Below are 23,091 nucleotides of genomic sequence, written 5' to 3'. Positions count from 1 at the left end.
GGAAAACAACAGATTGGACCTTGACAAGACAGGCATCCCTGAATTCTATGTTTTAACCCTTGCAGCATGCTGTCTTCAGGGTACATAGGAAAAAACCTGCTGCCAGACTCCCTCTACAAGGACAGGACATGACTGGCTGTAGGAGACCAGTGAAGTAATGCAAGTACTGTATATTGCAAATTTTATTGTCTTGGTTGTCCTGAACCTAGGTTTAATCTAGTGTAATATACAATGCAATCAGTATGTTACTTACAGATTTTCTCTTTGCCCAAATAACAGCACCGACTCCGATTTTGTGATCTTCTAAAGAAGGAAACATAATAAAATCAATGAATTAACATTAGTTTCTATTAACATTTAAATACTAGATGTCTATACGAACAACTTAGTTAAAGATAACCAGAAAAAATTGTTAATCTTGCTGATTTTGTGCTATGTGATGAGCATACACTCATAGGCCCCGATTCATCATTTGCATTTTGCTTAAGTGACTATTCTCTGTTGTGGTACAGCATTCAATGCCATTTTTTGTGTTAATTTAATTGGCTTACCCAGGTTGATGAATTTTGCGCAACATTAAAGATGCTCTTTTTCCGCTTCTGTAGAGCAAAAAAAAAAGCTGCAAGATCCTTTAAATTATTGCATGTTAGTCTTCCACTGTGAGGAAAAAGAAGGTGAAGATCCAGCAACATATAAAATTCCGAGATTCTTCTTTATTTCATCATTTAAAATCAGGGAAAAAAGGGGGATACACCATCGCCAACAAAAACATGACGCGTTTCGAACACATTGGTGTTCTTGATCACATGTAATGCAATGAGGTGGGGGAGGAGGAAAGGGGGGAGGGTAAGGTAGTTGTATGTGCACAACAGAAGCAATTCATTTAGATTCAATAATGGCACTATCAATCCACATTGTGCAGCAAAAAAAAATCTAATATATAAAGCTGAGTATATGTGTGAATGTGTGTGTATGTCCGCTAAAGGAATCCGCACCGTCGCATTTACAATCACGAAATTTTGCACAGACACCCCATGTGACTCAGGGAACTTCATAGACTATGTTTGGGCAGGAAAATTTAACCCCGTGCTTTACAGTTAGTCTACAAAAATCCTGCCTCTATTAAACTGAATGGAGCTGGGAGCTACAGGCTATAAATAGCAACTCTCAGTTGTTGCTATAGGAACAAAATAAACTGTTAGTATAAGAAGCTTATGTGTGAGGTAATAAGATGTCAGTGGGGAGACAGATAGAGAGACAGAAAAAGACTGACAGAGACAGACTGGGAAAGAGACAGACACAGACATATAGGGAAAGAGAGAGAGACAGACGGCCAAAGAGATATAAAATACAAAAAAAAGACGGCCAAAGAGAGACCTGGAAAGAGACAGCCCGGGCACACAGACAGCTCGGGCACACAGACAGCCCGGGCACACAGACAGCCCGGGCACACAGACAGCCCGGGCACACAGACAGCCCGGGCACACAGACAGCCCGGGCAAAGAGAGAAACAGACAGACACACACACACACATAGAGACAGACACAGAGATAGAGAGAGACAGACAGACGAGGAAAGAGACAGACAGCGACACACAAACAGAGACTGGGAGAGAGACAGAGAGACAGTTACTATCCCGGGCAACGCCGGGTACTACAGCTAGTAATAAATAAAAATAATCAATCCACATTTGTGCAGCAAAAAAAAATAAATAAAAAATAAAATTAGAACGGTTCTATACTCCAGTAGGGTCCTGGAGTACAAATACTCAAAAATGATGCAACATTTTGCAAAAGATGAATCAGCCTAAAGAAGGGAATTTTGTTTACTTACCGTAAATTCCTTTTCTTCTAGCTCCTATTGGGAGACCCAGACAATTGGTGTATAGCTTCTGCCTCCGGAGGCCACACAAAGTATTACACTTTAAAAAGTGTAACCCCTCCCCTCTGCCTATACACCCCCCCGTGCATCACGGGCTCCTCAGTTTTGGTGCAAAAGCAGGAAGGAGGAAACTTATAAATTGGTCTAAGGTAAATTCAATCCGAAGGATGTTCGGAGAACTGAAAACCATGAACCAAAAGAACAATTCAACATGAACAACATGTGTACACAAAAGAACAAACAGCCCGAAGGGAACAGGGGCGGGTGCTGGGTCTCCCAATAGGAGCTAGAAGAAAAGGAATTTACGGTAAGTAAACAAAATTCCCTTCTTCTTTGTCGCTCCATTGGGAGACCCAGACAATTGGGACGTCCAAAAGCAGTCCCTGGGTGGGTAAAAGAATACCCCGATAAAAAGAGCCGACAACGGCCCTCCTCTTACAGGTGGGCAACCGCCGCCTGAAGGACTCGCCTACCTAGACTGGCATCCGCCGAAGCATAGGTATGCACCTGATAGTGTTTCGTGAAAGTGTGCAGACTAGACCAGGTAGCTGCCTGACACACCTGCTGAGCCGTCGCCCGGTGCCGCAATGGCCAGGACGCACCCACGGCTCTGGTAGAATGGGCTTTCAGCCCTGAAGGAATCGGAAGCCCAGAAGAACGGTAGGCTTCAAAAATCGGTTCCTTGATCCACCGAGCCAAGGTTGACTTGGAAGCCTGCAACCCCTTACGCTGGCCAGCGACAAGGACAAAGAGCGCATCAGAACGGCGCAGTGGCGCCGTGCGAGACACGTAGATCCGGAGTGCTCTCACTAGATCTAACAAATGCAAATCCTTTTCACATTGGTGAATTGGATGAGGCCAAAAGGAAGGTAAGGAGATATCCTGATTGAGATGAAAAGGGGACACCACTTTGGGGAGAAAGTCCGGGACCGGACGCAGAACCACCTTATCCTGGTGAAATACCAGGAAGGGGGCTTTGCATGACAGCGCTGCAAGCTCTGACACTCTTCGGAGTGATGTAACTGCCACTAGAAATGCCACCTTCTGCGAAAGACGTGAAAGAGAGACATCCCGCAGCGGCTCAAAAGGTGGTTTCTGAAGAGCCCGTAGAACCCTGTTGAGATCCCAGGGTTCCAGCGGCCGCTTGTAAGGTGGAACTATGTGGCAAACTCCCTGCAGGAACGTGCGGACCTGTGGAAGCCTGGCTAGACGCTTTTGAAAAAACACGGAAAGCGCCGATACTTGTCCCTTGAGAGAGCCGAGAGACAAACCCTTGTCCATTCCGGATTGAAGGAAGGAAAGAAACGTGGGTAAGGCAAACGGCCAGGGGGTAAACCCCTTATCAGAGCACCAGGCTAAGAAGATCCTCCAAGCCCTGTGATAGATCTTGGCTGACGTTGGTTTCCTGGCCTGTCTCATAGTGGCAATGACCTCTTGAGATAACCCTGAGGACGCTAGGAGCCAGGACTCAATGGCCACACAGTCAGGTTGAGGGCCGCAGAATTCAGATGGAAAAATGGCCCTTGAGACAGCAAGTCTGGTCGGTCTGGGAGCACCCACGGTTGACCCACCGTGAGGTGCCACAGGTCCGGGTACCACGACCTCCTCGGCCAGTCTGGAGCGACGAGGATGGCGCGGCGGCAGTCGGACCTGATCTTGCGCAACACTCTGGGTAGCATTGCCAGAGGAGGGAATACATAAGGCAGTCGAAACTGCGACCAATCCTGAACTAAGGCGTCCGCCGCCAGAGCTCTGTGATCCTGAGACCGTGCCATGAATGCCGGGACTTTGTTGTTGTGCCGAGACGCCATGAGATCGACGTCCGGCGTTCCCCAGCGGCAACAGATCTCTTGAAACACGTCCGGGTGAAGAGACCATTCCCCTGCGTCCATGCCCTGGCGACTGAGAAAGTCTGCTTCCCAGTTTTCTACGCCCGGGATGTGAACCGCGGAGATGGTGGAGGCTGTGGCCTCCGCCCACAGCAGAATCCGCCGAACTTCTTGGAAGGCTTGACGACTGCGAGTGCCGCCCTGGTGGTTGATGTACGCGACCGCCGTGGCGTTGTCCGACTGTATGCGGATCTGCCTGCCCTCCAGCCACCGATGGAACGCTTTTAGGGCTAGATACACTGCCCTTATCTCCAGAACATTGATCTGAAGGGAGGACTCTGTCGGAGACCAGGTTCCCTGAGCCTTGTGGTGGAGAAAAACCGCTCCCCACCCTGACAGACTCGCGTCCGTCGTGACCACAGCCTAGGATGGGGGCAGGAAAGATTTTCCCTTCGACAGGGAAGTGGGAAGAAGCCACCACTGAAGAGAGGTCTTGGCTGCCAGAGAAAGAGAGACGTTCCTGTCTAAGGACGTCGACCTCTTGTCCCATTTGCGGAGAATGTCCCATTGGAGTGGACGCAGATGAAATTGCGCAAAGGGAACTGCCTCCATTGCTGCCACCATCTTCCCCAGGAAGTGCATGAGGCGCCTCAAGGGGTGTGACTGGGCCCGAAGGAGAGATTGCACCCCTGTTTGCAGCGAACGCTGTTTGTCCAGCGGTAGCTTGACTATCGCTGAGAGAGTATGAAACTCCATCCCGAGGTACGTCAGTGATTGGGTCGGAGTCAATTTTGACTTTGGGAAATTGATGATCCACCCGAACCTCTGGAGAGTCTCCAGAGCCACGGTCAGACTGTGTTGACATGCCACCCGGGAGGGTGCCTTGACTAGGAGATCGTCTAAGTACGGGATCACCGAGTGGCCCTGAGAGTGTAGGACTGCCACAACGGATGCCATGACCTTGGTGAAGACCCGTGGGGCTGTCGCCAGGCCGAAAGGCAGTGCCACAAACTGAAGGTGTTCGTCCCCAATGGCGAAACGCAGGAAGCGTTGATGCTCTGGAGCGATCGGCACATGGAGATAGGCATCCCTGATGTCGATTGATGCTAGGAAGTCTCCTTGGGACATCGAAGCGATGACAGAGCGGAGGGATTCCATGCGAAACCGCCTGGTTCTCACATGTCTGTTGAGCAATTTGAGGTCCAAAACGGGACGGAATGAACCGTCCTTTTTTGGTACCACGAACAGGTTTGAGTAAAAACCGCGACCCCGTTTCTGAAGGGGAACGGGGATCACAACTCCTTCTGTCTTCAGAGTGTCCACCGCCTGAAAAAGTGCAACGGTTCGCTCGGGGGGCGGAGATGTTCTGAAAAAACGAGTCGGAGGACGAGAGCTGAACTCTATCCTGTAACCGTGAGACAGAATGTCCCTCACCCATCGGTCTTGGACATGTGGCCACCAGGCGTCGCAAAAGCGGGAGAGCCTGCCACCGACCGAGGATGCGGTTTGGGGAGGCCGAAAGTCATGAGGAGGCCGCCTTGGAGACGGTGCCCCCGGCGGTCTTTGGAGGACGTGACTTAGACCGCCATGCAGTAGAGTTTCTCTGGCTCTTCTGTGGCCTGTTGGACGAGGAGGATTGGGACCTGGCTGAGGGCCGAAAGGACCGAAACCTCGCTTGAATTTTACGTTGCTGAGGTCTCTTTGGTTTGGGCTGGGGTAAGGACGAGTCCTTTCCCTTGGATTGCTTAATAATTTCATCCAATTGTTCGCCAAACAATCGGTCGCCAGAAAAAGGCAAACCGGTCAAGAACTTCTTGGAAGCAGAGTCTGCCTTCCATTCGCGTAGCCACATGGCCCTGCGGACTGCCACCGAATTGGCGGATGCTACCGCTGTACGGCTAGCCGAGTCCAGGACAGCATTCATGGCGTAGGATGAAAATACCGACGCCTGAGAAGTCAAAGACGCTACTTGCGGAGCAGAGGTACGGGTGACCGCATTAATCTCAGACAGACAAGCTGAGATAGCCTGGAGTGCCCACACTGCTGCAAAGGCTGGGGCAAAGGACGCGCCTATGGCTTCATAGATGGATTTCATTAGGAGCTCTATCTGCCTGTCCGTGGCATCCTTGAGCGTTGAACCGTCAGCCACTGCTACTACGGATCTAGCCGCCAGTCTAGAGACTGGAGGATCCACCTTGGGACATTGAGCCCAACCCTTAACTACGTCAGAGGGGAAGGGGTAACGTGTGTCATTAAGGCGTTTAGTAAAGCGCTTGTCCGGGAAAGCCCTGTGCTTCTGGACAGCATCTCTGAAGTTCGAGTGATCGAAGAAAGCACTCCGAGTACGTTTGGGAAACCTAAACTGGTGCTTCTCCTGCTGTGCAGCCGACTCCTCTATAGGTAGAGTTGGGGGAGAAAGATCTAGCACCTGGTTGATGGACGCTATAAGGTCATTTACTATGGCGTCCCCTTCAGGTGTATCAAGATTGAGAGCAACGTCAGGGTCAGAGTCCTGGGCTGCGACCTCCGCCTCATCCTCTAGAGAGTCCTCAAGCTGAGACCCCGAACAGCGTGATGAAGTCGGGGAAGATTCTAAGCGAGCCCGCTTAGCCGGTCTGGAACTGCGGTCCGTGCCGGAGTCCTCCACGTAATAACTAGAGGCCACCCCAGGAGCACGCTTCGTCGCAGACCGAGAGGGGCCAGGGGGCGATCCCGCAGTGCCTGGGGCCTGTGTAAGGGCCGGTCTGGACTGCAAAGCTTCTAGTATCTTAGCAGACCATTTGTCCATAGACTGAGCCATGGATTGTGAAAGTGACTCAGAGAGTTTCGCAGCAAATGCTGCAAACTCTGTCCCTGCCGCCTGGACAGGGGAAGCCGGCGGTTCTACCTGGGCCGAGGGTCCCACTAGTGCCCCAGGCTCTGGCTGAGCGAGTGCCACAGAGCCCGAGCATTGCTCACAGTGAGGGTAGGTGGAACCTGCAGGTAGCATAGCCGCACAAGAGGTACAGGTTGCAAAATAACCCTGTGTCTTGGCACCCTTGCTCCTTGTGAACGACATGCTGTAGTCTCCCAGGAGAGTGATCACTGAGGGATATATAGCCACAAGCTAACAGTACAGCCGAACCGAGAAAAAGTATACAAATATAATAAATATATATATACAGTTCGGCACTCTAGGGGGCCCAGCACCGGGTGACCGGTGTGGCTTACCGACCGCTCAAGCGGTGTGTGGCCACCAGATTCCCTGCCTCGGGTCTCCCAGAGGTGCTGCCAGAAGTCCTCCACCGGCAGAATGTGCTTAAAACATGGCTGTCGGCGTTCACAGGGGAGGAGGGAGCCGTGGGCGTAACTACAAAAGTGCGGGAATCTGGTGCCCCAGTGATTAGTGAGGGGGCGGAGGACAGCCAAGTGTGCTCCAGCCCTCACTGTCGGCGTCAGACCGACCGTCCCGCCCTTCCCCCTGACTGGCAGGCCCGGGGGCGGGAGTTTAAGGCACTAGGCCGCAAAAGCCGGGGACTAAAGTTAAAACCGCGGCCGGCAAGCAGGCGCGGTCGGCGCGGTAGTCCCGGTCTCATACCAACACCGCAGTTGCTGCAGCGTCTGAGGCCAAGGTGCTCCATGCACCGTCCCCAAGGGGACACAGAGTACCTGTAGATGCAGGGCCCTGTCCCTGATGATAATCAGTCTCCTGTCCGTCAGAATCCCACAGGGGCTGCGGAGGGAGCCCGGTCCCAGTGCCTGGATGACCGGATAGGATCCCACTTCTCCCAGAGCCCCTAAGGGATGGGGAAGGAAAACGGCATGTGGCTCCGGCCTGTGTACCCACAATGGGTACCTCAACCTTAACAACACCGCCGACTTAGTGGGGTGAGAAGGGAGCATGCCGGGAGCCCTGTTAGAGGCCCTCTTTTCTTCCATCCGATACAATCAGCAGCTGCTGCTGACTAAAATGGGAGCATGAGTGAATGTGTGCCTCCTTCAACACAAAGCATAAAACTGAGGAGCCCGTGATGCACGGGGGGGTGTATAGGCAGAGGGGAGGGGTTACACTTTTTACACTTTGTGTGGCCTCCGGAGTCAGAAGCTATACACCAATTGTCTGGGTCTCCCAATGGAGCGACAAAGAAATATCTGGAAAACGAAAAAACAGATCCACATTGTTAAACAAAAAAATAAAAACAGATGAACAGAGTAAATTTCACTTTAAAAAAAAATGAGCTAATTATGTAATGAATGAGGCGTAAAGATAAAAGTCACCATTAGAACCTTTTTGCACAAAGACAAGGATGAATCGGGGCCACAGGGGTTTGTATGCCCTACCAGAGACTGAATCATAACTTAAAAGTGTTGTGTAGGTATACTCCATTGGGACTTAGTTAGTCCTAGCCGATAGCAGCTGAAAATAGCGCCTCCTCCAAGATCACCAGACTCATTAGTGAACGTGCAAGTTGATTTTAATGTGGGAAAAAGGATTCGGAATGGGGGACTTGAGCCAATGTGAATGGCAAGCTTAAAGGGAACACCCGGCGGTCATGCGCACTATGAAGCCGGGTATACGAGTCCTCGTTTCAAATCCATGCAGTGCCCATGACTGAAAGTCTGGAATCATGCACACTGAGCTGAAATCCAGGACTCATACGCGATGGCAGCAGAGAGGTGAGCGCGACCATCCTATGACACTGCCTGCGCATTCATTAACATGTTAGCACGCCCACAGGGGCGTACTAACATGCTAAGGGGCCGACTAGCCAGGGGAAATCACACCCTTGCGACTAGTCCCTAGCCCCATTAGCATATAATAAAAGATCTTTAGAAATACTTTATCTATGCTACTAGATACAGGGACAGTTATGCAGGGATTAGTAATATATACCCAGTAATATATATAACTGCTTATGGTCCTGGGGGCATATCGCACCTGACAGGTTCCCTTTAAAGGGGTTGTCCTGTCTACAATAAAAAACCAGAGTCACTCTGTGTGGCTGCAGACTTGTGAATCCTCTCAGAGTACACAATGTGCGCTGTGAGGATTCATCATTGTCTACTCCAGGTACGGCAGTCAAGTGTGCACTATGCATACTCCCTGCCAGAACCTGACTAGCGGGGGCGGCGTTGCTCAATACACTTCATATACTTGACCGCCGTTCCCGATTCACAAATCTGCGGTAACAAAAAGTGACCGCAGACATTTCATTCTAGACCGGAAAAACCCCTTTAACCACATAACTCTCCCGCCACTCCAGCTCTCCTGCTACCAATTAGTCTGTTTACTTGACTAGAACAAAGACATATTCGCCTACCTGTGCAAGTGCTGCAGCCAATCACAGACCTCAGCAATCTTGTGACACAAACTACCGCGACTGGTGACTGCTTTCAGAAGTACATAATGAGCGAGGTTTGTCATCACCTCAGCCAAGTAAACACAGACCGACATAGAGAACCGATAGATCAGATAAGTAGAGGTTCCTTTATTACTACGAGGGGCTGCTGATAAGTCTTTGGCTTTATGATATTTTCTTGTTTCTATGGTAACGTATCCCATGAAAGCCTCATGTGTACGCGGGAAAACAAAATGGCGGAGTCTAATACGATATTCACAGCAACAGAGGAGTGATAAAATTCTTGTTTCTGCAAGGAAAGTCTGCAAAGGATATTCATGGTGATGTGTCACAGACATTGGGGAATCAATGCCCTTCATATTCCACAGTTAAGAACTGGGATGCCAAATTTAAAACTGGCCACTTCAGCACCAATGATGAGGAATGTCCTGGACGAGAGAGTGGTTGTTGTTCCGGAGATCGTTGATGCTGTGCACAACCTCATACTGAAGAATCGACGAATTTCAGCTAAAGCAATAGCAGACATCATGGGGATTTCCCATGAACGTGTTTGTGTCATTATCCATGAACATTTGGACAGGAGGAACCTATCTGCAAAGTGGGTCCCCACATGTTTGACAACAGATCAGAGAAACATGCAAGTGAAAACTTCCCTGTCCATTTGTCGGCGTTTCCGGACTGATAAGAACTTCCTTCACTATGGAGGAGACCTGGATTTATTTGTATGACCCTGAAAACAAGGAGCAGTCAAGAGTGGAGTCACAGTGATTCTCCTCGTCCAAGGAAGTTCATGGTGCAAAAATCAGCCACTAAGGTAATGGCGTCTGTGTTCTGGGATAAGGAGGGCGTGCTGCTAGTGGACTACCTTCAAAAGGGTTCCACCATCAATGCAAGGTATTGCATTGAACTTTTAGACCAATTGAAGGCAGCTTGGAAGGCCAAAAGGCGCGGCAAGATGTATAAAGGAATCTTGTTCCTGCAAGACAACACCTCCGCTCACACTGCACAAGTGACCACAGCAAAACTGGCAGAGTTGGGCTTCCAGCTGGTTGACCACCCACCTTCTTCACTAGATCTAGCTCCCAACAACTTTCATCTGTTTCAAAACCTGAAGGGAAACCTCAAGGGTACCAAATTTCACACCATTTCTGATACCATGGCTGCTACGAATGCCTGGTTTGAGGCACAACCAAAGAAGGGAATTTTGTTTACTTACCGTAAATTCCTTTTCTTCTAGCTCCAATTGGGAGACCCAGACAATTGGGTGTATAGCTATTGCCTCTGGAGGCCACACAAAGTATTACACTTAAAAGTGTAAGGCCCCTCCCCTTCTGGCTATACACCCCCAGTGGGATCACTGGCTCACCAGTTTTAGTGCCAAAGCAAGAAGGAGGAAAGCCAATAACTGGTTTAAAGACCAATTCAATCCGAGGAAACATCGGAGAACTGAACCATACCACATGAACAACATGTGTATCCGAAAAAACAGAAAAACCCCGAGAAAACAGGGCGGGTGCTGGGTCTCCCAATTGGAGCTAGAAGAAAAGGAATTTACGGTAAGTAAACAAAATTCCCTTCTTCTTTGTCGCTCCATTGGGAGACCCAGACAATTGGGATGTCCAAAAGCAATCCCTGGGTGGGTAACAGAATACCTCATGATAGGGCCGTCAAACGGCCCTCTCCTACAGGTGGCCAACCGCCGCCTGAATGACTTATCTACCTAGGCTGGCGTCTGCCGAAGCGTAGGTATGCATCTGATAATGCTTGGTAAAAGTAAGTAGACTCGACCAGGTGGGTGCCTGACACACCTGCTGAGCCGTAGCCTGGTGCCGTAATGCCCAGGATGCACCCACGGCTCTGGTAGAATGGGCCTTCGGCCTTGAGAGAACCAGAAGCCCAGTAGAACTGTAGGTTTCAAGAATTGGTTCCTCGAGCCCCCGAGCAAGGGTGGATCTGGAAGCTTGCGACTGTTTACGCCGACCAGCGACAAGGACAAAGAGTGCATCCGGGTGGCGCAGGAGCGCCATGCGGGAAGTAGAACCTGAGTGCTCTCACCAGAACCAACAGATGCAAATCTTTCTGAAATTGATGGACTGGACGAGGACACAAAGAAGGTGAGGTGATATCCTGATTGATATGAAAATGGGATACCACCTTAGGGAGAAATTCCGGAACCGGACGCAGAACTACCCTGTCCTGGTGAAGGACCAGGAAGGGAGTTTGTATGAGAGCGTTGCTAGCTCGGAAACTCTCCTAAGAGACGAGACCGTTACTAGAAGGCCACTTCCCGTGAAAAACGGGAAGGGAGACATCCTTCAAAGGCTCGAAAGGCGGCATCTGGAGAGCAATTAGAACCTTGTTCAGATCTCAGGGCTCTAACGGCCGCTTGTACGGAGTGCTGAGAAGACAAACTCCCCGTAGGAACGTGCGTACCTGAGGAAGTCGTCGTTTCTGAAAAAATACAGATAGCGCTGAGACTTGTCCCTAAAGGGAACTGAGCGACAACCCATTTTCCTACCTAGATTGCAGGAAGGAAGGAAACATAGACGATGCAACCGGCCAGGGAGAAACACCCTGCGCCGAGCACCGAGATAAGAACATCTTCCACGTCCTGTGGTCAATCTTGGCGGACGTTGGTATGCTAGCCTGTCTCATGGTGGCAACCACGTCCTGAGGTAATCCTGACGACACTAGGTTCCAGGACTCAATGCCACACTATCCGGTTGAGGGCCGTAGAATTCAAATGGAAGAATGGCCCTTGAGACAGCCAGTCTGATTGGTCTGGTAGTGCCCCCGGTTAGCCTACCGTGAGGCACCACAGAACCGAGTACCACAACATCCTCGGCCAATTTGTAGCGACGAGGATGGCGCGGCCGCAGTCGGTCTTGATCTAGCGCAGTACTCTGGGCAACAATGCCAGAGGTGGCACCTAAGGTAGCTGGAACTGCGACCAATGCTGAACTAAGGCGTTTGCCGCCAGAGCTCGATGATTGTGAAACCGTGCCATGAAGCTGGCACATTGTTGTTGTGCCGTGACGCCATTAGATCGACGTCCGGCCTCTGTCAGCGGCGCCAGATCTCCTGAAACCCGTCCGGGTGAGGAGACCATACTCTTTCGGCCACACCTCAGCGACTTAGGAAGTCAGCTTCCTAGTTTCCACACTTGGGATGTGAATTGTGGATATGGTGGATGCCGTGTCTTCCACCCACATCAGAACCTGCCGGACTTCCTGGAAAGCTTGCCGGTTGCGCGTTCTTCCTTGGTGGTTGATGTATGCCACCGCTGTGGAGCTGTCCGACTGAAGTCGGATATGCTTGCTTTCCAGCCGCTGTTGGAAGGATTGTAGGGCAAAATACACTGCTCTGTGTTCAAGAACATTGATCTGAAGAGTGGACTCTTGCTGAGTCCACGTACCCTGAGCGCTGTAGTGGAGAAAAACTGCTCCCCACCCTGATAGACTCGCGTCTGTCGTAACTATCGCCCAGGACGGGGATAGGAAGGACCTTCCTTTTGACCAAGAGGTGAGAAGAAGCCACCACCGTAGAGATTCCTTGGCCGCCTGAGAAAGAACGACGACTCTGTTGAGGGACGTCGACTCCTCGTCCCATTGGCGGAGAATGTCCCATTGTAGTGGACGCAGTAAAACTGCGCGAAAGGAACTGCCTCCATTGCTACCATCTTACGTAGGAAGTGCATGAGGCGTCTCAATGTGTGCGACTGGTTCTTAAAGAAGAGCTTGCAGCCCGTAGTGAATGCTGTTTGTCTAGCGGCAGCTTCACTATCGCTGAGAGAGTAAGAAACTCTATGCCTAGATATGTTATCGATAGGGTCGGGGTCGGATCTGACTTTAAAAAGTTGATGATCCACCCAAAACTCTAGAGAGTCTCCAGCGCAACGTTCGGGCAGTGTTGGCATGTTTCCTAAGAGAGTGCCTTGACAAGTAGATCGTCTAAATACGGGACCACAGAGTGACCCTGAGAGTGCAGGACTGTGACTACTGCTGCCCTGACCTTGGCGAAGACCAGTTGGACTGTCGCTAGCCGGAAGGTAGAGCTACGAACAGAGGGTGTTCGTCTCCTATAACGAAGCGTAGAAACGCTAGTGCTCTGGATCAATCGGCACGTGTGGATAAGCATCCTTGATGCCTAATGATGCTAGGAAATATCCTTGGGACCTTGAGGCGATGACATGGCGGAGGGATTCCATCCGGAACCGCCTGGTGTCCACGAGCTTGCTGAGCATTTTTAGATCCAGAACGGGACGGAACGGCCCGTTGTTATAGGTACCGCAAAGAATTTGGGGTAAAAACCGTGACCTTGTTCCTGAAGAGGAACGGGGGTCATCACTCTTTCTGCCTATAGAGTGCACCCTGTTTGCAGAAGAGCAGCGGCCCGGCCGGGAGGTGGAGAAATTCTGAAGAATCGAGTTGGAGGACGAGAAGTGAGCTCTATCCTGTACCCGTGAGACAGAATGTCTCACACTCAATGGTCATTGACCTATGGCAGCTAAATATCGCCAAGGCGGGAGAGCCTGCTACCGACCGAGGCCGCAAGTCATGAGGAAGCCGCCTTGGAAGCGGGTTTTCAGACTGTCGCTTTTTTGGGCGAGACTGAGCCCGCTAAGAATCTAAGCTCCTCTGATCCTTTTGAGTCCACATTGGACGAGGAAAAATGGGACCTGCCCGAGCCTCGAAAAGGCCGAAAACCCCGACTGCCTCTTGCTCTGTTGGGGTTTGTTGTGTCCGGGCTGAGGAAAGGATGAATCCTTACCCCTGGACTGTTTGATGGTTACATCCAACGCTCACCAAACAGTCGGTCAGCAGAAAAAGGCAACTGGTTAGGCAACCTTTTTTGGAAGCAGAATCTGCCTTCCATTCACTTAACGAGCAGACCAGGCTCTGCTAAAAAACACGGAGTAGCGGAGGCTACCGCCGCACGGTTCGCAGAGTCCAGGACAACCTGAATCGCGTAAGAAACAAATGCAGACATTTGAGAGGTTAAGGATGCCACCTGCGGCACAGATGTACGTGTAACCGTGTCAATCTGTGTAAGACAAGCTGAAATAGCTTGGAGTGCCCCAAGGGAGAGAATGCCGGAGCCAACGGTGCGCCGACAGCTTCATAGATGGCTTTCGACCAGAGATCCATCTGTCTGTCAGTGGCATCTTTGAGTTTGCAGTTCCATCTCCCACTGCAACTATGGATCTAGCTACAAGCCTGGAGATTGGAGAATGCCGCTCGGGACATTGGGTCCAGTCCTTGACCAAGTCAGGGGACAGGGATAACGTGTATCCTAAGCCGTTTGGAGAAGCGCATATCTGGATAAGCGTGGTGTTCCTGGACTGCCTCTCTGAAGGCAGAGTGGTCCAGAAAAATACGTGAAGCTGACTCCTCCACTGGAGGAGCTGTGAGAAATAACCCACATTCTATAGATGGACGCTATAAGATTATTTACTATGGCGTCACAATCAGGTGTATCCAGATTGAGAGCGGTCTCAGGATCAGAATCCTGAGCCGCTACTTCCGCCTCATTACACAGCGAGTCCTTCTGTTAGGACCCTGATGAAACCGAGGCCGCTCATAGCGAGCCCACTTAGGCTGTCTGGGACTGACGTCCGTGCAGAGCCGTGACTCTGGGATGCGTGTGACATTCCCGGAGCTGTTAGTTATTCACACTGAGGGGGGCCATGGATCAATGATTCAACAGTGCCCATATTGTGAGAGACATGTCCGGACTGCTAGGCTTCTAGTATCATAGCCATAGTCTCAGAAAAACTGTCAGTAAATACTGCAGACACCGTCCTCATCCCTTGGCCATTAGTGCATACAATGGGAGTCTATGTACCTGCCGGCCGTATAGCCGTACATGCTGTACCAGCTGTATAGAAAAACATGTGGTTCTGCACCTTTGTTTTACACAGAGAATATGCTGATAACTCCTCCGCATAATCCAGGAGGGTATATACAACGTGCGACCAAACAGTGCAATGTATATAGTACAAGCATATCTATAAGTGCACTTCTGCACTAGTGGGGTTAGCACCACAGGTGCTGCTTAACGCCTGTTACAGCGATTGTGTGACTATCAGAATGCCAGGGTCTTCCACACTTGTCTCTGTATCGTACAGAAACTGACACTAATGGCTGCCGGTGTCCTTGTAGAGAAGGAAGCCGTGGGCGTGCCTGAGAAAGTGCGGGAATCCGGATTCACAGTGCACACAGTGAGAGGGGTGGAGTATGCAAAACATACTCCAGCTCTCAGCTCTGCTCTATGCAGCGTCACGCCCCTACCCTGACTGTCAGGGCTGTGGGCGGTAACGAAGGGAGACTAGGCCCAGAAGCCGGGGACTCGAGTTAACAGCGCGGCCGCCGTAAAAGCGCGGGCCGCGCTGAAGTCCCCGGCGCACCACAAGTGCCAGCCGCGCCGCAGTTCCAGCGGCCGGCGCGACCGATTCATAGGAGTAGCCAGCGTCCCGCCCCTCTCCTGACTGGCAGGTCTGGGGGCGGGAACGAACGGAAGCAGGCCGCAAAAGCCGGGGACTCTAGTTATCAGCGCGGCCGCCGTAAAAGCGCGGGCCGCGCTGAAGTCCCCGGCGCACCACAAGTGCCAGCCGCGCCGCTGCCAGCGGCCGGCGCGACCGATTCCTGGAAGTGGTCAGCGTCCCGCCCCTCTCCTGACTGGCAGGTCTGGGGGCAGGAACGAACGGAAGCAGGCCGCAAAAGCCGGGGACTCTAGTTATCAGCGCGGCCGCCGTAAAAGCGCAGGCCGCGCTGAAGTCCCCGGCGCACTACAAGTGCCAGCCGCGCCGCAGTCCCAGCGGCCGGCGCGACCAATTCCCATAAGTGAGCCTGCTTCAGCAAAGCTGAATGAGGCCATGGCACAGGCGCCGCAGCGCTGATGTCCCCCGGCGCACTACAACACCCAGCATGCTGCGGTGTGAGCGCCAAATGCACGGGGACACAGAGTACCTTGAGGAAGCAGGGCCATGTCCCTGATGTACTCCGCTCCATCCAGCATCTTCTCCAGGGGCTGTAGATGGAGCACGGTCTCAGTGCCTGGAGACCGGTAAATCCCACTTCACCCAGAGCCCTGTAAAAAGGGATGGGGAAGGAATCAGCATGTGGGCTCCTGCCGCCGTACCCGCAATGGGTACCTCAACCTTACAAACACCTCCGACATACAGTGGGGTGAGAAGGGAGCATGCTGGGGACACTATATGTGTCCTCTTTTCTTCCATCCGACATAGTCAGCAGCTGCTGCTGACTAAAAAGTGGAGCTATGCGTGGATGTGTTGCCTCCTTCGCACAAAGCACAAAACTGGTGAGCCAGTGATCCCACTGGGGGTGTATAGCCAGAAGGGGAGGGGCCTTACACTTTTAAGTGTAATACTTTGTGTGGCCTCCAGAGGCAATAGCTATACACCCAATTGTCTGGGTCTCCCAATGGAGCGACAAAGAAATCCTTTTTTTTGCTAGGCTTACAGAACTTGGAATACCGATGTAAGAAGTGTGTTGACATCAGTGGAGAGTATGTGGAATAAATGTAGAGTTTTATAATGCAATCTCATTTCTTTCTGGGTAAAGCCAAAGATTTATCAGCAGCCCCCTCGAATATTATCCCTTTGGACATTTTTTTCTGATCTTTGAAAATCCCCTTAAGTGTACTACAAATTTAAAGGGGTCATTCCGAAATGTATGTCACTCCACAGAATAGGGAGTAAACCTCTGATCACCTGGCACTCAAATTGGAGTCCTGTACTCGCTTTACCTTCTTACTGCACTCTGGCAGCAAGGAAGAGTTTGCATGGAGTCATAGGCATATATGTGCTCTGCCATGGTCATAGTCCTCTCAATAAATTAGAAAATCATCAAAAAGTTAATTTCAGTAATTCAATACAAAAAGGGAAACATATTATATAGAGTCATTACAGAGTGATCTATTTCAAGTGTTTATTTCTGTTAATGTTGATGATTATGGCTTACAGCCAATGAAAACCCAAAAGTCATTATCTCAGAAAATTAGAATAGTCAACAGAAAACACCTGCAAAGACTTCCTAAGCGTTTAAAATGGTCCCTTAGTCTGGTTCAGTGGGCTACACAATCATGGGGAAGACTGCTGACTTGCCAGATGTCCAGAAGGCAGTCATTAATACACTCCACGAGGAGGGTAAGCCAAAAGAGGTCATTGCTAAAGAAGCTGGCTGTTCACAGAGTGCTGTACCCAAGCATATTAGGAAGGTTGAGTGGTAGGAAAAAGTAGTAGAAAAAGGTGCACAAGCACCAGGGATAACGGCAGCTTTAATAGGATTGGTCAGAAAAGGCCATTCAAAAATTTGGGAGAGATTCACAAGGAGTGGACTGCTGCTGGAGTCAGTACTTCAAGAGCCACCGCACACAGACGTATCCAGGACATGGGCTACAAGTGTCACATTCCTTGCGTCAAGCCACTGATGACCAATAGACAACGCCAGAAGCATCTTACCTGGGCCAAGGAGAAAAAGAACTGGACTGTGCTCAGTGGTCCAAGGTGTTGTTTTCAGATTAAATGACATTTTGCATTTCATTTGGAAATCAAGGCCCCAGAGTCCGGAGGAAGAGTGGAGAGGCCACAATCCAAGCTGCTGAGGTCTAGTGTGAAGTTTCCACAATCAGTGTGGTTTGGGGAGCCATGTCATCTGCTGGTGTAGGTCCACTGTGTTTTATCAAGACCAAAGTCAGCGCAGCTGTCTACCTGAAATTTTAGAGCACTTCATGCTTCCCTCTGCCGACAAGCTTTTTGGAGATGGAGATTTCATTTTCCAGCAGGACTTGGCACCTGTCCACACTGCCAAAAGTACCAATACCTGGTGTAATAACCACAGTATCTCTGAGCTTGATTGGCCAGCAAACTCGTCTGACCTAAACCCCATAGAGAATATATGGGGTATTGTCAAGAGGAAGATGAGAGACACCAGACCCAACAATGCAGACGAGCTGAAGGCTGCTATGAAAGCAACATGGGCTTCCATAACACCTCAGCAGTGCCACAGGCTGATCGCCTCCATGCCACGCCGCATTGATGCAGTAATTCATGCAAAAGGAGCCCCGGCCAAGTATAGAGGCATTTACTGTACAGACTTTTCAGTAGGCACCAACATTTCTGAGTTTAAAATCACTTTTTCTCATATAATATTCTAATTTTATGAGATAATGACTTTTGGGTTTTCATTGGCTGTAATCAATAATCATCAACATTAACAGAAATAAACACTTGGAATAGATCTCTCTGTGTGTAATGACTCTATATAATATAGGAATAGATGCATCTGTGTGTAATGACTCTATATAATATATGTGTTTCCCTTTTTATATTGAACTAGATGGTGGCCCGATTCTAGCGTATTGGGTATTCTACATACACAGGGCCAGCGTCAGCACCCACCGCCGCCCACACACATCGTGCCATCACACCACAATCATTATTTTTCCCTGCATTTGCTAATTTTCCCCTCTCCCCTCCATTTGCTCTCTAACACAGGTTCTGTGACAGTCTGTGCCACGTTCCTAAGGCCGCAGTCGGGTATATAAGGGGCCTGCCCGCACCACTCCCTAAGCAACACCTACATCCAATCCGGAGGCAGCTGAGCAGAGAGGTGGGCGGGACATGCCGAGGAGGAAATAGGAAGCAGCCGCATCTCCCAGCCAGCAGGGCCAGCGGTGATTGGTCGCACCACCCGCCCACGACCAATCAGCGATGCAGAATTTCCATTACAGACAGAATTAGACAATTATATATAGAGATTACTGAGATAAATTAACTTTTTTACGATATTCTAATTTATTGAGATGCACCTGTAGATGCTCTGCCACGGCCATAGGCATATATGTGCTCTGCCACAGTCGTAGGCGTATACGCGCTCTGCCACAGTCGTAGGCGTATACGCGCTCTGCCACAGTCGTAGGCGTATACACGCTCTGCCACAGTCGTAGGCGTATACACGCTCTGCCACAGTCGTAGGCGTATACGTGCTCTGCCACAGTCGTAGGCGCATACGCGCTCTGCCACAGTCGTAGGCGTATACGCGCTCTGCCACAGTCGTAGGCGTATACGCGCTCTGCCACAGTCGTAGGCGTATACGTGCTCTGCCACAGTCGTAGGCGTATACGCGCTCTGCCAGTCGTAGGCGTATACGCGCTCTGCCACAGTCGTAGGCGCATACGCGCTCTGCCACAGTCGTAGGCGCATACGCGCTCTGCCACAGTCGTAGGCGTATACGCGCTCTGCCACAGTCGTAGGCGTATACGCGCTCTGCCACAGTCGTAGGCGTATACGCGCTCTGCCACAGTCGTAGGCGTATACGCGCTCTGCCAGTCGTAGGCGTATACGCGCTCTGCCACAGTCGTAGGCGTATACGCGCTCTGCCAGTCGTAGGCGTATACGCGCTCTGCCACAGTCGTAGGCGTATACGCGCTCTGCCACAGTCGTAGGCGTATACGCGCTCTGCCACAGTCGTAGGCGTATACGCGCTCTGCCACAGTCGTAGGCGCATACACGCTCTGCCACAGTCGTAGGCGCATACGCGCTCTGCCACAGTCGTAGGCGCATACGCGCTCTGCCACAGTCGTAGGCGCATACGCGCTCTGCCACAGTCGTAGGCGCATACGCGCTCTGCCACAGTCGTAGGCGCATACGCGCTCTGCCACAGTCGTAGGCGCATACGCGCTCTGCCACAGTCGTAGGCGCATACGCGCTCTGCCACAGTCGTAGGCGCATACGCGCTCTGCCACAGTCGTAGGCGCATACGCGCTCTGCCACAGTCGTAGGCGCATACGCGCTCTGCCACAGTCGTAGGCGCATACGCGCTCTGCCACAGTCGTAGGCGCATACGCGCTCTGCCACAGTCGTAGGCGTATATATGCTCTGCCACAGTCGTAGGCGTATATATGCTCTGCCACAGTCGTAGGCGTATATATGCTCTGCCACAGTCGTAGGTGTATATATGCTCTGCCACAGTCGTAGGCGTATATATTCTCTGCCACAGTTGTAGGCGTATATATTCTCTGCCACAGTTGTAGGCGTATATATGCTCTGCCACAGTTGTAGGCGTATATATGCTCTGCCACAGTTGTAGGCGTATATGTGCTCTGCCACAGTTGTAGGCGTATATATGCTCTGCCACAGTTGTAGGCGTATATATTCTCTGCCACAGTCGTAGGCGTATATATGCTCTGCCACAGTTGTAGGCGTATATGTGCTCTGCCACAGTTGTAGGCGTATATGTGCTCTGCCACAGTCGTAGGCGTATATGTGCTCTGCCACAGTCGTAGGCGTATATGTGCTCTGCCACTGTTTAATGTCTATGGAGCTGTCCTTTCCTCTTTCCATTAGTCTCCTAGACATTAAATGGATGGCCAGGGTTCAGGGGGGTCCCAGAAGTGCGGCCCCAGCTAGCAGACATTTATCACTTATACTGTGGTTTGGTGATAAATGTCAATTTATGGGACATCCCCTTTAACTATTATAATGAGTGAATATAAAGAGCCTCTGACCAGTGCGATACGCCAGCAGTCGTGCCTGGATTGTGCAGTGCTGGGCAATTTCTTGGGTAAGTCCCTGTGGGTTCTCATCACTTGTGTTACTGAGGTAGAAACCAAAATCAGAGTAGCTGGGAACACTGGCTGCAACCGTAGCAAGGATAAGGACGAGTTCCTTCATGTTCTGCCTCAGGCCGATGAAATATGGGTCCTCACACAGATTTTCCAATCCAATCAGCCTCAGGATCTCCTTGTGGGTGTCTTCGCTGGAGATTAAAAAGACAGCTTCATACTCCTTAACCCGTTCCTGGCGATATTCATAAAAAGTGCTTTTTGCAAATTCAGGCTCTATCCTGGTAATCTTGTGTACAAAGTCACACTTCAAGGATGTTTCTTCCACAAACTGCACCATGTAGCACGCCAAGGGCTGCAGGAGCACGCACACATGGGCACGACTGTTCGATTTCAGCCTCTCCACTGCCTTGGCATCCAGCCTGGCATCTCCAAGGCTGGTTTGGGAAGAGTTTCCTTGCTGAAGGCTCATCTCCGGATCTGAGGGCCAGTAAGAGATACGGTTCACGCCAGCTGGAAAAGAAAAAAGTAATATGGGTACATTACTATACTGTATACAGTGGAACCTCGCTTAACGAGAATTTCGCTTAACAAGCAAAGCCTTCTGTAAATTTGTAACCCGCTTTACGAGAAAGCTTTGCTGGACGAGCAAAATCCTCACCGCACACACTTCCGGTTTCGTACATCCACCGCGCTCTGACCCGCACTTGCAGTCCACACAAACACACACATGTACACACAAACACACACAAACACACACGCACGCACACAGTATTATGCTCACCTTACCTTCCGTTCCACCGCCGGGCTCATGGTTCTTATAGTTCCCGGGTACATCGCGGCGAACTACAAGTACCATGAGGCCGGCGGTGGAACGGAAGGTAAGGCGAGCATATAATATGTGTACCTTCCGTTTCATCGCCGGTCTCCTGGGTCCTGTAGTGCGTTGCTCCGCTCCACTCCAGGCATCCATAGCGACAATGCAGGAACTTCCTGGTTCCTGTCACCGCTACTCAAAGGCAGCGTGCTGGCCAATCAGAGGCAAGCGGCTCTGCCTTTGACGTCAACGCTCTGGCAGGAAGTTCCGCCCTCGTCGTTATGGTTACCCGATACACGGCCCGCACCGGAGAACAGCAAGTCCCAGGAGACCGGCGATGGAACGGAAGGTAAGGTGAGCATATAATATGTGCGTGTGCATGTGTTTGTGTGTGTTTGTGTTTTTGTGCATGTGTGTAATGATAGAATAGGGGACCAGGATGGGACATTTAACACATTGTGGAACGAATTGTCTGCATTGCAATGATTTCCTATGGGAAATCTTGCTCTGCTGAACGAGTAACTTGATTAACAAGCACAGTCCCAGAACGGATTGTTCTCGTTAAGCAAGGTTCCACTGTATATCTAATACACCGTAAGAAGGATCTACCCGCGGCTCACCATTTACAATCATTTTCAGGCAGGTAGAGCAAGGCTTCCTGGAGAAATAGAGATCACAGTCCTTGAGTCTCGCTCCATGCTTTATGACGGCAATCTGACCGGCATGGAGCTCGCTGCTGGAACAGTGGAGCCCGATGATCTTCATATTACTCACAACTACCAGCCCCGTCTTCTTAATCTTCTGCAAGAATCAGCAGATTTAGAAACATTCACCATGTAAAATAAATCCAGAGTGCAAAAATACACCGGAAATTAAAAAAAAAAGACGACGTTGCACATTACTTTTTATAAGTCATTTTTTTTTTAACCCTTAGTGACCATTTTTCAATCTGACACACTATTTTATGTAGCAATAACTCTGGAATGCTTTAACATATCCCAGTAATTTTGAGACTTTTTTCGTGACACGTTATACTTTATGTTAAAGGTAAACTTAGTGTTTATTTATAAAAATATCAGAAATTTAACAAACTTTTTTTTAGAATTTTCAAACTTTGATTGGATCAACCCTTTAATCTAGATAGTAATACTATGCAAAATAATTAAAAAACAACATTTACCTCGTCAGATTTACATGAGCACCATCTGTAAAATGTTCTTTCATGTTGTTAGGCTATGTGCCCACGGGCGATTAAACCTGCAGATTTATCTGCGGAAAATCCGTGGATTTTCCAGATAAATCTGCAGGTTTCAGCATGCACAGACACTTCCATGTTGTCCTATGGGACATGGGGAGTGCTGTGTCCTTCTGTGGATACGTGCGGCTGCGGAACATGCTGCGGATGTCCAGCAGCCGCACGTAATTGCATGTAAATTCTTTCAGCGGAATTACCTGCGGAAATCCCGGCCCTCCACTATGGAGATAAGGGTGGAACTTCCGCAGGTAATCTGCATGAATGTCCGCAGGTTTTCCGCAGCTATTTCGCTGTACTACCGCAGCTAATAATAGCTGTGGATTCCAGTTGGCAGCAGCTGCGGGAAACCTGCGGCCGTACCTGCGGATATATCCGCATGTGTGA

General features: G+C 50.4%; 1 protein-coding gene across 1 annotated transcript in view; it reads right to left on the bottom strand.

Annotated features, from left to right (window-relative positions):
• Window positions 1-23,091, bottom strand: part of CDADC1 (cytidine and dCMP deaminase domain containing 1) — a 66,155-nt gene that overhangs the window by 28,614 nt on the left and 14,450 nt on the right. Inside the window, exons 3-5 of the mRNA XM_075337272.1 lie at window positions 22,073-22,253; window positions 20,579-21,148; window positions 254-303 (exon numbers count right to left, since the gene is read on the bottom strand). Of these exons, the coding sequence (XP_075193387.1) occupies window positions 254-303; window positions 20,579-21,148; window positions 22,073-22,253 (801 nt within the window). The remainder of the gene's footprint in view (window positions 1-253; window positions 304-20,578; window positions 21,149-22,072; window positions 22,254-23,091) is intronic.

Source organism: Anomaloglossus baeobatrachus, chromosome 2 (assembly GCF_048569485.1).
Source record: "Anomaloglossus baeobatrachus isolate aAnoBae1 chromosome 2, aAnoBae1.hap1, whole genome shotgun sequence".
NCBI classification, from domain to species: domain Eukaryota; kingdom Metazoa; phylum Chordata; class Amphibia; order Anura; family Aromobatidae; genus Anomaloglossus; species Anomaloglossus baeobatrachus.
This window is presented reverse-complemented; position numbering and strand designations above follow the sequence as displayed.